Genomic DNA, 15,843 nt, shown 5'->3' on the forward strand with positions numbered 1-15,843 from the left:
CAACAGGCAACCCTTTTCCATGTCACAGGAAGCAGCACAAACAAATCTGCCGCATGTGATATTGAAGAGGGACACTGCTTGCGCAGCATTTCCATAGTGCTTAATTCCTGGCAAGTTTCATGCAAATCCTGGGCCTTCTTGCCAGGAACTCAGATTCCTGGCCACATCAAAGTGGACCAGTCCAGGGAGCTGAGCATAGGGAAACTGATGGATTCCCATCCCCAGAATGGATTCCTTGCACATCCCTACAATATATATAACATTTCTATGCCGCGCCCATCGCTGAAGCCTCGGGCGGCTCACAAAGAACAAACAATCAGGCATAGGATGATATTAAAAATTCGGAGTTTCTCGGCAAATATAAAACCATTAAATAAAAAACAGTTAACAATTAAAAAAGCGTTTAAATAAAAAGGTCTTGGCCTGGTGCTGAAAGCCAAATAACAACAGTGCCAGGCAGACCTCTCTGGGGAGCGCATTCCAGAGGTGGGGCGCCACCGCAGAGAAGGCCCTCCTCCGGGTACTCACCCTCCTAATATCCCTCACAGAGGGCTCCCAGAGAAGGGCCTCCCCCGCCGATCTCAAGGGGCAGGAAGGCATATATGGATGCAAGCGCTCCTTTAGATAACCAGGTTCCAAGCCGTTGAGGGTTTTATAGGTGATAACCAACACCTTGAATTGGGCCCGGACTTCAATGGGGAGCCAGTGAAGCTGAAGGAGGACTGGGGTTATACAATAGGATTCCTGATCAATCGAATTCTAGGTAGAATCAGTCAAACTCGATATTCAACCCAACAGGTGTCCTGGTAAGGGAGATGAATTCTTTAGAAATGATTGCAGCGCCCCCTTCCTGGCCCTACAGGCTGAGCTGTTCTGGCCCCCAAGGGTGTCCAACATTTTTCAGAACAAGTGCCAAATTTCATTTTGAAGAAGCTCCCAGTAGTAGTTGTAATAGTAATAGTAAACCAGCATATTTTAGCTTTAGCTTAAAGGTCTTACTGCCAATAACTAAGCCCTAGGAGAAGCTTTCACTATTTCACAACGGGGGTGGGGGTGGGGGTGGGGAGAAGAGACATGTGCAAAGGTGGAAAATCAGTAGATGTGATGCTCAGAGGAAAGAGGGGGTGACTTCGAGGGACCCCAGAAGGGCTGGATCTGTTCTGTGGGCCAGAGGCTCTCCACCCATGATCTAGCCAATACTAATGCTACATGGCTCAGCCATGTGGACAAGGCACAGGAGAGAAAGGTCAACGCTCTCACCATTCTGTGCAGTGGACTTAATCCAGATAAAAAATACCTGTGAGCGCCTTCTTTAATTGCAAGACACACAAATTCCATCATAAATTTAGAGAGTAATCCTATGGTCCCTGGGAAAACATCCCAGGAAACCCCTATGACCTAGACATCTGAATGATGATGTTCCCCCTACTGTCCCTCCCACCCTTCACAGCACTGCAGTAGCTTCCTCACCCAAGTCAGAGCTCCAAGCTTGAGTGAAGATGTGAATGAGAGGAACGGCTTTGGAAGAAGAAGCAATTAGGATCACAGAATCCTAAAGCCTCCCAGCACTTGTCCTCACAAACTCACCAGGGATATCTGAAAGCATATTGAGTGGAAAATCAGCTGTGAGAAGGATAGAAAGGCAAAGGTTGCCTCCATCTCCTGCTCTGCAGGGCATCTGTCAGTAGAGCACACTATGTCTGGAGCACATGGGCCTGTGCTGTTATGGTATTAGCTTAATTTAGCCTGTGGTATAAAGGAGCTTCATACATTCACACATAAACTGCTGCACTGAATGCAGGAAGACAGAAAAGCCTGCAGGGTACACAGATTCCAAGCACAGTCTGAAACAAATGCTGTGAGGCCGGAGGGGCCTGTATTGGTACCTGAAACAATAAGAGTATGTCTTTCTGTTTTTTCTTCAACAAAAAGCTTGCCAATGTCATTTGTGGACTCCAAAAATATGCCCAACAGCGTGCTCAGGAAAAATACTCAGGAAAATACTCAGGAAAAAAAATACATACGTTTGAAAAATACAGAGTACAAACACGGTTTCATTAATGGGAAAAATACATACATTTAGAAGAGACACACATGTGATTCATATATTTTGGAAAATGAACACAAAAATGCAAACAGATTTTCCTACGAAAGTATCTCCCCCCCTCACCCCAGAAGATCTTGATCTGATACAGATTTAGATCAGAATGAGCCTCAAGATGCAATTGGGAGAACTTTAGCAAGGTTGAGTTTTGCTGTTTTGCACATCCCTAACTGTTCCTCAGCTTATGCCCATGTGGCTCCAGTACCAATTCTATTTTCCAGGACCATGGGTTTGTTCCATAGTTCCCCAAGCGTCCACTAGTGCAAATGGGGAAGGTTTTTCCTTCAGCTTACTTACCATGCAGAGGACAATTTTCATGGGGGAATGCAACTGGAGAGGGTAGAGTTTAACCCTCCTCTTTCCACATGCTGTAACACTCCTCCCTCCACAATCTTCTCCTGCATGACAATTAAGGGGGGAAAACCCTCGATTGGTTTGAGATGACCCAGGCCACATTGCAAAGTAATTTAAGAATTTGCTTTGAAATAATTTAGATGAGAAATAGTTGCCTGGCTTTGCCACCTGTGAAATTTACATAAATCCTAGTAAAAGTTCTTTCTGACTTTTTAATGTAGAGTTGTACTCTACAGGCTTGGGCCTTGAATCCCAGGCTTGGGTTTCTAGTTCTTAGTGATGCCCCTACCCTCTCGGAATGTGTCTCTTCTCCACAACAGGCCACCTAACAACCACAGGATGTTGCCAGCAAAGGTGCCATAGCTGAGGGCAAGATAAGAAAAACTGTGCTCCAGAGCAAGCTGCCCACCGTAACAGAGAATCCCATGGCAAAGGGTACCTGAAAGAGCTCGGAGTCATCTGTGCTGTACTGGCTGGACTCTGTTTCGGAGTGCTCACAACACCACTGCAACTCGCTGAAGCAATTGGCTGAGTCAAAGTCACTGGCATCCAACTGGGACAAATCAATCTCTGGGAAATCAGAGTAAAGGTGCTCCTCACCAGTCACTTCATACTATGGAGAGAAAAGAGACAACATTGAGCCTGGCTATGCTTGCAAACCCTTGAGTAGTTGTGGCTGAATAACAGGCATGCCTTCCCAAGATGTGGATCATCTTCCCACAGGTCTCTTTGGATGCCAAAAATTTCCCACCAAAAAGCCACACTGACATGGAGTCAAAAGTCTAAGCAGGAGTCTTCAAGCTCTGAAAATGCAACATATTCACAGCTGTCTGTTTAGGCATGTTTAGCCTACTTCATTTTCTCCAAGGCAGCTTTACAACATACAAAACAAAATGCAAGCAATCAAAACATAACAATAAAAGCAAAGCTAAAGGAAAAAGGCAGCTACAATTCTAATTCCACATGATGCTCAACAGCTAGGGTAATACAACTGACAACACTGCATAATAAGAGCTGTATGTCTAAGGCAACCAAGCAGATGTGCCTCTAGGGCAAGCTTTATATTAGAAAGTTTATACAATTAGGTGGCTGCAATTAAATGGTTTAAGAAGAGTTTGTTGGGAAATCACCTATAAGACTTACTGTCTAGGCCACAAGCAGAAGATGTATTATTTATTATGACTAATGCCTTGTTTTCAATACAGGATATGCTTTGCTAATGGCTGGGCTTTGCCGGGTGGTGGTGGAAAGCTTCATTTTGGGGGGAGTTCAACGATTTGACAGCTATGCAGAGAATACTATAGAATATATCCTTTGCAAAAATTGAGGAAGTCCATTAGAATTAACCAATTGCCCGAAATTGGGACAGAGCAGAGGGAAGACATTCTCATCTTTTGGAAGACCCAGCCTCTTGCCCCAGCTTAATATTTGCATCCACTAACACATAATGAAGAGCAGCTGTGGTCTGAAGTGGAGCATTTTCTACCACTCCTCCAAACTGCCAAAGCAAATGTCCCAGAGTTTCAGATTTTATTGCCTGTTACTATCTGTACATATGTTATTACATTTACCTACTTTGCCTGAAAGTCTATTAGAGTTTAGGTTGATTAGCATGATTACTGTTTGCCTGTTTGGATATGTGCATAAATGCTATTCAAAGGAAATACTTTGAACACTACTGAACATTCCTATTCAGCATCTAGTATTTCCATCTGGGCATGATTCTGCAACCTTGGCCAGCTTTCCTAAGAAACACGTGTGTTTGGTATTTCCTGTATCGACACAATTATATCCTATTATGCAGATTCAAAGATGAACATTTCTGTGCTCTTGAAAATATCACTCCCACTGTTTGCTAGTGTGAGAAAGGCCAAGCCTCCTGGAGGACAGCCCCAGTTGCTTTGTTTCCCCGTGGAAAAAAAAGGATACTGGGAAATGATAGTGTGCATCTTTTAAATTTCTGACTCTGCCTAGAAAGAGAAGCACATGCCACACCCGTCACCAGATGACTCAGATTAACAGCTACATTTCTAGGGACAATATTTCATATTAGCAGTGGCTGATTTTGCATCACATGCCGGATGAACCATAATTACAGGGCACTGGTGTTCGATATTTTAAAAAATTAAGAGTAAATAGGCGCTTTAACATTGCAATCCAGCAGACTGCTGCAGAGCAAGAGGAGAAGGAAGCATGTTCTACTGAAAGGCCAGCTCCTTAGGATTTTCTCTCCACTGAATAGACAGCAGCCATTCCATGAAGCAGCCGTAGAAGGCGTTGAGGGAGGAAGTGGAGACGCTCCCTCCAGTTCCATCTGCCGCCTCATCTTGCTGAACTGGTTCTACCTGGTTTTTAGAAGAACTACTGTTTACTTGAAGAAAGAGTACGCAAATTTGCTTTCCCCCTTTTTCTTCTCCACCCCCTTCTCTTTTTGTGTTGCAGTTTTTTAGATTGTAAATTTGCAAGCAGGGAGCTACAGGGACTATTCAGTTGTCACTGATTGTATGTAAGCCACTCAGGGGTAAGGAGGGGTTCTTTTTTTGGCTGTCAAAAAACAGGGTAAATATGCTTTAAATAAATAAATGAACAAACATGGCTTGAAAATGTTCCCTTGACCATGGGAAGTTGCTCTAGAGCAGCCTTCCCCAACCTGGCACCCTCCAGGTGTGTTGCACAGCAATTAGTATCAAGACTACCTGGAAGGAGTGGTGAGACTCCTGGGACTTAAAAGAGTGGTTGGGACTTAAAAGATCTTGGATCCAGTCCCCGCTCAGCCGTTAAGCTCACTGGTTAATTTTGGACCAGTCACAGACTCTCAGATTAACCTACTTCACAAGTTGGTGTAAAGAGAAGTTAGAAAAAAGGAGGAAGATTATGTAAGTTTTCTTGGGTTCCTTGAAGGTTAAAATATAAAAAGTATAAATAGAATGCAATATATTTGGAATAGCCCTGATACTCTCCTCAGGTTACAATAAGCTTCCTAGGTACCACCAACCTTCCCCAAATTGGTACCCTCCAGATCTGTTGGACTAGAAGTCCTGACTCCTGGTGAAGGTGGCTATACACTGTCAGAGACACTGCATGGGTTCTTAAGGGGTGCCTTAAGCCACACCAGCTCTTATTGACATGATGTAGACAGCCAGAGCTTATCCTACTTCTCCAAGTGTCACAAATCAGGGAAGAAGGGAAGAGACTTGCAGGATACAATCAGAAATCAGCTAAGGCTTTGAAATACTGTGTGGTATATTTTTGGCCTAGTAGATCAACCAGCTCTCTTTGCCATCCTGATTTTGTTTGGCCTTCCTTTTCCTTCCTACCTCCACCTCCATCCATCACCTAAGCATAGCAAGACTACACTCACAGTGTTGAAAAGCATCGCCTTTAAACTTGGATATTTCCTCACACCCGGTGACAAACTCTTCTTATAGAAACAAGTTCCTCCAGACACCAATTCAATGACGGCTCTAACAATCCATTGTATTCTTTCCTGCTCCCCAAACCCAGCCAAAATGTGAGTATAATAGAGCAGAATCAATGGCTGGCACATGTAAGGCAATCTAAGCTCTAAGAACTGAGCTAAAAATACCCAGTCAATCACACAGAGCAGCTGAGACCCGGCCCCATTTCCACCACATTCTCAAGGCATACGCAATTGCATTAAACCCCAACACAGACAGAAAGAGCGAGTGACTGAGAAGGACACAGTAATGCTGCACTGCACCATAATGGCTATGCTTACCAAAGGTCATGGGTGTATTGAGGATGCTGCCTTCAAAGGTCCACAATGAATGGAGAGCAGCAAAGGGAGAACTGTTTAAGACAAGACCTGCTCAGACAAGGGCTTATGAGAAACAGAGCCATCTGGCCCTGCTATTTACACCTTCCTTGGAGCAGGAAGAAATCCCTTTCTCTGACAAGTCGAATTTTGCTGCTTGTGTCCATTGATACTCACAGATTGTAATTTGCTTGGGTTACATGCAACTTTATGGCTTATAGTCAAAGCCAAACCTTCCTCCCAAGAATTCAGGCCTCTGTGGCTGAATGATTGATTGATTGGTTACATTTTTATTCTGCCTGTTGCTCCAAGGAAGCACAGTAGCACATTCTTCATTTTATTCTGGTCCTGAATGGTGCAACACTCCCTCTTAGGGATAAGGTCCGCAGCTTAGGAGTACTCCTCGACCCGGAGCTTTCTTTGGAAGCTCAGGTGACAGTGGTGGCGAGGAACGCCTTCTTCAGCCTACCTGGAGTACGACTGCCTGGTGACGGTGACACACGCACTGGTGACTTCCCGCCTAGACTTCTGTAACGTACTTTACGTGGGGCTTCCCCTGAAGACGGTCCAAACACTTCAATTGGTGCAAAATAGAGCTGCCAGGTTGCTGACGGGGACGGGGCATTATGTTCACATGACTCCAGTCCTCCGTCAGCTTCGCTGGCTTCCCATTGAAGCCCGGGCCCAATTCAAGGTGTTGATTATGACCTATAAAGCCCTAAACGGCTTGGGTCCTGGCTACCTGAACGAGCGCTTACGTCCGTATATGCCCGACCGCCCTTTGAGATCTGCGGGAGAGTCCCTTCTCCGGGAACCCTCCATGAAAGAAATTAGAAGAGTAAGTACTTGGAGGAGGGCTTTCTCTGCGGTGGCGCCCAACCTATGGAATTCACTCCCCAAAGAGGTCCGCCTGGCACTGTCGTTACTGGTTTTTCGGCGCCAGGTAAAGACCTTTTTATTTAAACATCATTTTAATTGTTAAAACATATGATCTGGCCAGGGCAACTTCTTCTTCCTTCTCTTTTCTCCTCCTATATTTTGATTTACTTATTTTATACTGATAATTTTAATTTTATATTTGTAACTCAATGTATTTTTGTATTTAATGGTAATTTATTATGTTCTATTGTATTTCAATGTATTTTTTTGTGTTGTAAGCCGCCCCGAGATTTCGGCAAGGGGCGGCATAGAAATGCTATAATAATAATAATAATAATAATAATAATAATAATAATAATAATAATAATTCTCACAACAACCCTGTGAAACTGGCCCAAAGGTGCCCAATGAGTTTCATGGACAAAGGGGACTTGAATTCAGTCTCCCCACTCCTAGTCCAGTACTCCAACCACTACACCACACCGGCTCTGGTACATAAAGTCACCTCTTGTCAGACTCACAACAATTCTATAAGGTATGTTAAGATGAATACCCAAAACACACCTAGCAACCTGAATGCACAGCCCAAGCTCACTGTCTGGGTCCTATTGATTCATGCAAGGAAACAGAACCTCTTTCTGCCCAAGGGCTGGATTCCATTTTGGATAAATTCCCCAGGGCCACATTTCAATGCTGGATGCAACTGCAGGCAAAAATGAAGAAGCCAGAAATACCCACATATTTTAGCTTGAAGTTCTTCTTGCTGCTTACTATGCCTTAGGAAAAGCATTTCAGACTTTTGGAACGGGAAATCATTCTAAAAGGTTGGGAAGAACCTGGGAAACCTGTTGACAGATGGGGAGAGGTGTGTGCTCTCTGGGGTCCCCCAGAAGGCCAAACTAGGACCTATTATTCTGCATCCCTGTGCTAAAGAAACATATATCACAGCCAGAAAAATGGAGGTTCCCCTGTTCTCTGCAAACACCCTGTGTCTGACAAGGCACAGTTCCACCTTCGCTAGCATCAGTAGTACTAGTGTTCACTGAATTCAGTGGGGTACTTCAGTCCTTCCTTTCTGAGACAACCAGGCAAGCCAAAGAGGGATAAATGATAAAAACCTTTGTCCTCATAATGAACAAGTCTAACATTGAAAATGCTATCCAAGAAATGAAAATTCATGAAGCCCCTTTTATGTGAAGACCTGCTGATCTGTGGGAGCTTCCTAACACTGGGAAGAGCAAATTTATTTGTTTTGAATTTAGTTCTCAGATCACAAGATCAACCGAGCATTTGAGAAGCTGTAACGAGAGAGCAACATCCTAAGTACTGCTTTGAAGTTTTCCAAACAGTCCCTGTAGGACTCGAAAATCAATTTTCACAAGAAGTTACAGAAATGAAAGAGACAGTATTCCCCCACAACCCACCCCTCGTTCTCTCTTTATTAACTGGGATAATCTCAGATTAGAGGTTTTGTTTCCCGCAGGAACGGGACTTTATGTCTTATCCATGTTTTCCAATTTAGTTTGGGACATGGTGTCTCACAGCAGTAAACTGCTGGTCCTCCTCCCCTCCTGTACCAACAGCAGGTGAAAGAAAGGGCAACTGTTCGGCAGATTACAAAGGAAAGGCCCTAGGGAAAGAGCCAATCTTGGGGCAGAAAAGAGGTCCAGAGACAAAGGGAAAGCAGCACTGAAAGAGGGGTGCAAGATAAGCACCACTAAACCTTACTAAAAGTATTACTGTACTAACCTGATGAAAATTGCCATGGTGCCTCACTGCCTTTTCCCCATCTTTCAACTCAAGGGTAATTTCAGTAGCTTCAAATACACTGAAGATTTCAGGAGGAGAGTGGCCAATGGAACAGGAAAAAATAGGCCTGGCCTACTCTTGTGCTTTTAAGAAGAGTTTGATATAAACACATCAGCAGACAAACCTTTTCACAGCACAGAGAGAAACAGCATCGCTTACTAAATGCCTGCACGTAGAATTGTGACTCAAGACATAGCTACAGAAACCAAGTGAAAAGCTGGCAACAAAAGGGGCGTGCAGGTCGGCTGGCTGAGATGGGAAAGCCCCACCACAGACACACTTTTTTTTGGTCTTTCTGTGAACATTGTTCATTGCAACACACATCTTATTACTGCTATTGTCTGGAGGAAGCACAGTTTAGAATCAGAGCGGTGCACTGCAGTCTCTCAATTACTGCCCTTCAAACCATCATGGACTGAGGGGGAATTGAATTAGATTGTTTCAATTTACAGCCATAACGCAATGCATACAGACAACCAGCTTGCTTAAACCTCAGGGGATGCATGCTGATGGGACCTGTACCTTGTTGCCTTGTGCCCACTTTTTGTTGCTATCCTGTTTAATAGATCCACACCCCTAGTATGTAGAGGGGCTGTTTTCACTTGGTTTCTCTGTATTTTTCTTTTCTTTTCTTTTTCCTGTGACTTGTCTATGGCAACATGCTATACCAGCAGTATGCAAATACACATATAGTGCTAAAGCTTCCCCACCCTTGTCAACTTGATCAGGGAAAGCCAGAGACAAACAAAGTCAGCCCCCACGTCCAGAGGCATGCTTATGGTCCACCAGTGCACATGAAAGGCAAAGATACTCTAACCCATTTGTATCAAACATATCCTGCATGGCAGGCATAACAAACGGCTTACTTTTCAAATTGTCACCTGAAAAACTTGGGTTTTGTTGGTGGGGTGGGATATGGAATTGGAGTTTGACATCCAGAAGCCAAAGACACAGACCACATTGGCTAGTAAGACCACTCTGAATCTCTTACAATAAATTGGCTCGTCTGGCTCTGCTGTAATTGCTCTGTTTGTTTAGCAAAACTTGCACAGACTTCTGCTTTGGAGAGGTTCAAGACTTCTGAGCTAGATTAAAGGGCAGAAGGTTCTAAAATGGAATTGTGTTCTAAATCATATCCCCATATACCTCTGATCCATGAGCCACATTTTTCATCTCTACCAGCAGTCACACAATGTCTTGCCCACTGGACCTGTTCTGAAACACAGGCACAACTCTATTCCCATGCTAGCCAGTTTCTCAATATCCCCAGTGTTCCTGCTGCTGAAAACAAATCACCATGCTTTTCATTACAAGATGAAGAGGCACCTGCCATTTTCTCAGAATAAAGGTCAGAGTTAGCCCCTTTTTTCTCACTAGGAAAGTCTCATAGTTACAGCACAACAGGGGCCTCCTTTCGGGTAGGAGTAGCTGCTCTGTACTTTGTGTAGCTTAATGGTTAATTCAGTCTCTGATGTCTCCTGATTTCTTTACCACCTGTTGTAACACTTAGCTCCTGCTTTCCATCACTATTTCTTCTCCCCCACACTATCCTGAACCCCAGATACCATTAGCCCAGATAATGTATATTTTTGTCAAATGCTCTGTTTTCTTTCAGTCCTTCCCTTGGGAACAGAGGTGGATATTTTTATTTTTAGAATATCTTTTAATATGCATTTGCAATTCTTTTATATATAAAAACTTCTGCAAAACACTCAGATTCCTCAGTTGTCTTTGATATGTCACAAGAGAAGAGATCCCTGTTCTACAATCACAAGGCACAGCTGACGCTAGCACTTGGGATGTCTTTTGATAATCTCTACAGACATGACACCTCCCCACTGCCAACAGAATTAGGTATAAATAAACTCTTGCAATCTAATGCCTCTTTGGGCTGCCTACTTGGCATGCTGAGGTCAGCCATAAGATTCAGCTGGTACCCTGACAATGCCATTTTCCTCAAGGCCAACTTAAGGGTCACCTGAGAGATCAGGAGTAGAACAGTTTACTCCACACAGTATGAATCCAGCCCCAGTCATTCAGACTCATACGCAATCATCTGACCAATTGACATTGGATGGCATGGGATGACTGTGTAGTTATGGTGGATATAAATTAGTTATTTAAACTTTCTGGTATAATGATATTCCATTATAGTGTGTTATTTTCAACATTTTGAGACCTGGAACCCTTTAGCCCTATTCTCCAACACAAAGTTTACTGTTCCTTTCTGCTGCTACTGCGACTGCTCCATGATTTTGTTCTCTTCTACCTGTATTTCTCCTTCATTGCCTTCCCTTTTCCCTCCACTTCCCCCACTCCTGAAATTATTTGAACATCAGAAAAAAAGCAAAGGCAATTGTGTTGGTGTTCAACGTAACCCACCTTGGATGGAGACACCAGATGAATACTAATGGCCTAAAGCTTTGGGAATGTGTTCCAAGCCAGTGTTGAGTACCATTCAGATGAATTATCACTGCAAGGAGCTAGGCTAGTTCTTGCTTGGCTAGTTCTGTCAATAAAGTATGTTTAATCTCTCAAAACCAGTTTCCTTCCTCCATTGCTTTAGCAACAAGAAATACGCATCTTTGGCCACATGCCTTGGAAGAACAAGAACTGAAGCACTTAACAGAAGGCAGAACAGCTGATGATATTTCCGATTCTGCTTTCCACCCCCAACTGTGGGCAGGTGGATGGTACAGGACACTACTCTGACAGGCCCAGTACTTAGAGTGGGAAATGGATCTTGGCTGGTCTAGTGTTCCCCTTTTCTGCATTTCCTTTTTCTGTTTGTGAAAGATGTGAACTTTGTTCTAATTTTACCCAGGAGATTGTAAAGAAAACAGCCATTGGGACTTGGAAGAGAGCCGACAAAATGGCTGGGAATTCTGAACCATCTTTCATTGCAGGCACCTAATTCATGTATGCTGGAGTAGAGTAAAACACAAAAAGTGGCTTAGCTGCTCAGTAGGGCCAGTTTGTTTCTCCTTTTTGAACCTACATGGTTAGCCTAAATAGTGAACAGTGGGTTGTCAGGCCACTTCGGTTTAGAAATGGAATTGGAAATCCAGATTCTGAGGAAGGGACCAAAACTCAGTGCTAGAGTGCCTGTTTCACATTTAGGATGTCACAAAAATTAGCCATTTATTTATCTATGTCCTGATCTGTCCTAGGGGCTCAAACGGCTGACCCACTTTTCCTAAATGTTAATCTCCCCCTACCTGCATTTAAAGGAGTCTCATGTGACTGGACTTGGGAAGACCTCTGAATCTTTGGAAAGCTGTTTCCAGTGAGAGTAAGCAATAATGATCTAGATGGACTTAGTCTAGATCTAACTTTGTGTTAAGTTGCCTCATGGATAAAGGAAATGGATAGTGCACTTCACAAAACTGCTCTAATACTACGCCAGAAATGACAGGCACCAAGCAAAACTTCATGGAGGAATGGTGCTTTTACATCCCTGTGTTCTGTATCCATTGTCCCTCAAAAAAGAAGGTATTTTGAATGAGGAAGGGCTGGATTTGCCCTTGTCAGTTGCATGATGAAACACTGTAGACCTCAAACTGTGATTTGTTAATTAGGACACAATGACAGCTAGGTATTATGCATTTGCACAGCAGTTGGGCAATTCATTTTCAAGGCAATGATTTCAATGCTGACCCCAAATCTTTCCTTAACATATGAATTCCCTGTAAGTTTAGCTACTAGTTAAACTTACATTGCATTGCAATTCTTCATTAAAATCCCATGAAAGATATCAACAGCCAATAGATTACATTGCCTGTAGCACAGGCTCTGCCACAGTAGACAGACTGACAATGACTGACTAGATGCAGCTCTGAAATTACTACCAAATTGTTGTAAAAAGCAGGTTGCTTACCTGTAACTGATGTTCTTCGAGTGGCCATCTGTGCAGTCACACATATGGGTGCTGCGCCTGCGCAGTGCCTTTGGTTGGAAGATTGCAAGCTAACAGTTTTTGGCAGGAAAGCTCCGCTCCCCCTCCCCCATGGCCTATAAAGAGCGGAGCGTCCGCCATTTTGTTCAGTCTTTGACGACCGAACATGCGCCCCCTTGTGGAAAAATTTTCAGTATGAGATAGGAAAAAGGGATCGGTACCAAGAAAAAATGGGAAACTTTCGGTACCGATGAATGTGTCCACTCACCGACACCGAGCAGGGCCAGCGGGTGGGTTGTGTGACTGCACAGAGGGCCACTCGAAGAACATCAGTTACAGGTAAGCAACCTGCTTTTCTTCATTGTGGCCTCTGTGCATCACACATATGGATAGATTAACAAGCTTGCCATAAAGGAGGAGGGAAGGTGTCCTCATTGAAGAACGGAGGAGAGAACAGCTCTACCGAAGGAGCAATCCCGTCAAGCTCGAACTTCGAGACAGTAGTGCCTGGCGAAGGTGCAAGTTAGCCCAAGTAGCGGCTCGGCAGACGTCATCAATCGGGACCCCAGATGCGAATGCAGACAAGGTTGCAACAGCTCTAGCAGAATGGCCTCGAGGAACTGAAGGCAGTTCGAGCTTAGCTAATTGATAGCATAAGACTATAGTGTGGACTATCCACTTAGAAAGTCTCTGCGGAGTGACTGGATCGCCCTGATCCCTAGCAGAATATTTGATGAATAGTTTATTGGATCATTGAATAGACTCCGTTCACGGTCGGTAGAAGGCTAAGCAACGGCGAACATCGAGTGAATGCAAAGATCTTTCCAATGGAGTCGATGGTGACGGAAAAAAGGCAGGCAGCACAATGTCTTGTCCCGTATGGAAAGGTGTAGACACTTTAGGCAAAAAAGACGGGTCAAGGTGTAAAACGACCTTCTCCCTGTGCAAGTTTAAATAAGGAGGGTCTATGCGAAGAGAGCAAAGTTCACTGGCCCTCCAGGCTGAAGTGACAGCTACAAGAAACGCCGTCTTCCAAGAGACCAATCGAAGATCCACCGTTGCCAAAGGTTCGAAGGGGGCCTTCATAAGGGCCTGTAGAACTACAGAGAGGCTCCATGTGGGCATCACCGATCTAATTGATGGGTTAAGATTATATTGTCCCTTCAAAAATCTTTTGAGGATAGGATGAGAAAACAGAGGTGATCCGTCGACTAAGCCACGGTAGTAGGATATTGCGGCTGTATACACTTTAATGGACGACAGCTTCAGTCCGGAATGGTGCAATTCCAGGAGGAACAGAATAATCTGTTGAATGGATGAGAGGAATGGAGAGAACGAACGCGACTCAGCAAAGGCGGAAAAACGTTTCCATTTAGCCTTATATGACTTCCTTGTGGACGGCTTTAAGGCAGAGTCGATGGTATGCTGAATATCAGGGTGTAAAAACGTCGGATTTGGATTCAACAGGTCTTGTCTCGAACCGGATAGTACAGAGAGACCAGAGAGGGGGGAAGCAGCCAAGTGATTGGGTTCGACAATCGGATCCAAGGTGGTCGAAGTCATCGTCGGATTAGTAGAAGCTGTCGGATTCGTAACTTTTGAAACTGTCGTCGGCACCAATGGAACATCAATCGTCGAATTTGCCACACTGTTAGGTTCAATGAGAGCAAATCTGGGTGGCGAAGTGTGCCGTCCACCTGTGTTATAAGATATGGGAGCGATGGAAGATGAAGAAATTCCCCGCGAGAGATGTCGAGTAGTTTCGCAAACCACGCCTGACGTGGCCACCAAGGGGCAACTAGTATCCCCGATGCTCGGTCGTGCACTATCTTTGCTATGACCCTCATCAGAAGAGGGATCGGAGGGAAGGCATAGAAGTTTATATTGTTCCAAGGGATCATGAATGTGTCCCCTAGGGATGTGTGTCCGATTCCCGCTCTCGAACAGTAAGCCTCGCACACCCTGTTCTGTTGGGTAGCGAATAAGTCCACGTCGGGAAACCCCCAGTGCCGGAAAAGGTGGTTGCGCGTACGGGGATCCAGTTCCCACTCGTGAGAGGTGAACATGTGCCTGCTGAGAAGATCCACCTGCACGTTGTCTACACCAGCTAGATGAACAGCCATCAGCGTGATGTGTCTCCGGATGCACCAGTCCCAAATTTTCATAGAAAGCCTGGCTAGAGTTGGTGACTTTGTTCCCTCTTGCTTGTTCAGATAAAAGACGGTAGCTATATTGTCCGAAGTTATCTGAACGATGTGATGATGAAGGATGTCCTCGAAAGAGCACAGGGCCTTGAAAACTGCCAGTAGTTCTAGGAAGTTGATATGATTCGTGGATTCTAGACGATTCCACGTACCCTGGGTAGATAGGCCGGAGCATATCGCTCCCCATTCTAGAAGAGACGCGTCGGTGCCAAGGGTAATCGTAGGAGGTCGTGCCCTGAAGGGGACTCCTATCGTAAGATTGGTCTGTTCCAACCACCAACGCAGAGAGTGAAGCACGGAAGTTGGGATCCAAATCAGTCTCGACTGCGGATCTCTTTGAGGATGGTACACCTTATTGAAAAAGAGTTGCAGTGGGCGAAGCCGAAGCCTGGCATGTGGAACTACGGCAACTGAGGAAGCCATATGCCCCAGGATCCTCTGGATAGACCTCGCCGGGACCATCCCCTCTCGTCGGATTCGATGGATGTGGCGAGCAAGAATCTGTTGTCTGTCCTGAGGGAGGAAAGCTTTTTCCAACGTCGAATCCAAGCGGGCTCCAATGAAGGTGAGCGTCTGTGTCGGGAGAAGAGAAGATTTCTCAGTATTAATACGTAGGCTTAGGCTATTGAGCAAGGCACAAGTTGTATGGATGGCCGCAAGGAGTCCTTCTCTGGACTGCGACACCAACAGCCAGTCATCGAGGTACGGATAAATTTGTATGCCCTGGAGGCATAGGAAGGCACAGACAGGAGCTATGCACTTGGTAAAAACCCTCGGAGCCGTAGCCAGTCCAAAAGGCAAAACTGTAAACTCATAAAGTTGG

The 15,843-nt window shown here is 44.7% G+C and overlaps 1 protein-coding gene across 2 annotated transcripts in view; it reads right to left on the reverse strand.

Moving 5' to 3' along the window:
* Nucleotides 1-15,843, reverse strand: part of PPARGC1B (PPARG coactivator 1 beta) — a 159,946-nt gene that overhangs the window by 48,616 nt on the left and 95,487 nt on the right. For both annotated transcript variants that reach the window (XM_044454538.1, XM_044454537.1), the window contains exon 2: nucleotides 2,898-3,071. In XM_044454538.1, the coding sequence (XP_044310473.1) occupies nucleotides 2,898-3,071 (174 nt within the window). The remainder of the gene's footprint in view (nucleotides 1-2,897; nucleotides 3,072-15,843) is intronic.

Source organism: Varanus komodoensis, unplaced genomic scaffold, assembly GCF_004798865.1.
Source record: "Varanus komodoensis strain SLA01 unplaced genomic scaffold, ASM479886v1 scaffold7_3, whole genome shotgun sequence".
NCBI classification, from domain to species: domain Eukaryota; kingdom Metazoa; phylum Chordata; class Lepidosauria; order Squamata; family Varanidae; genus Varanus; species Varanus komodoensis.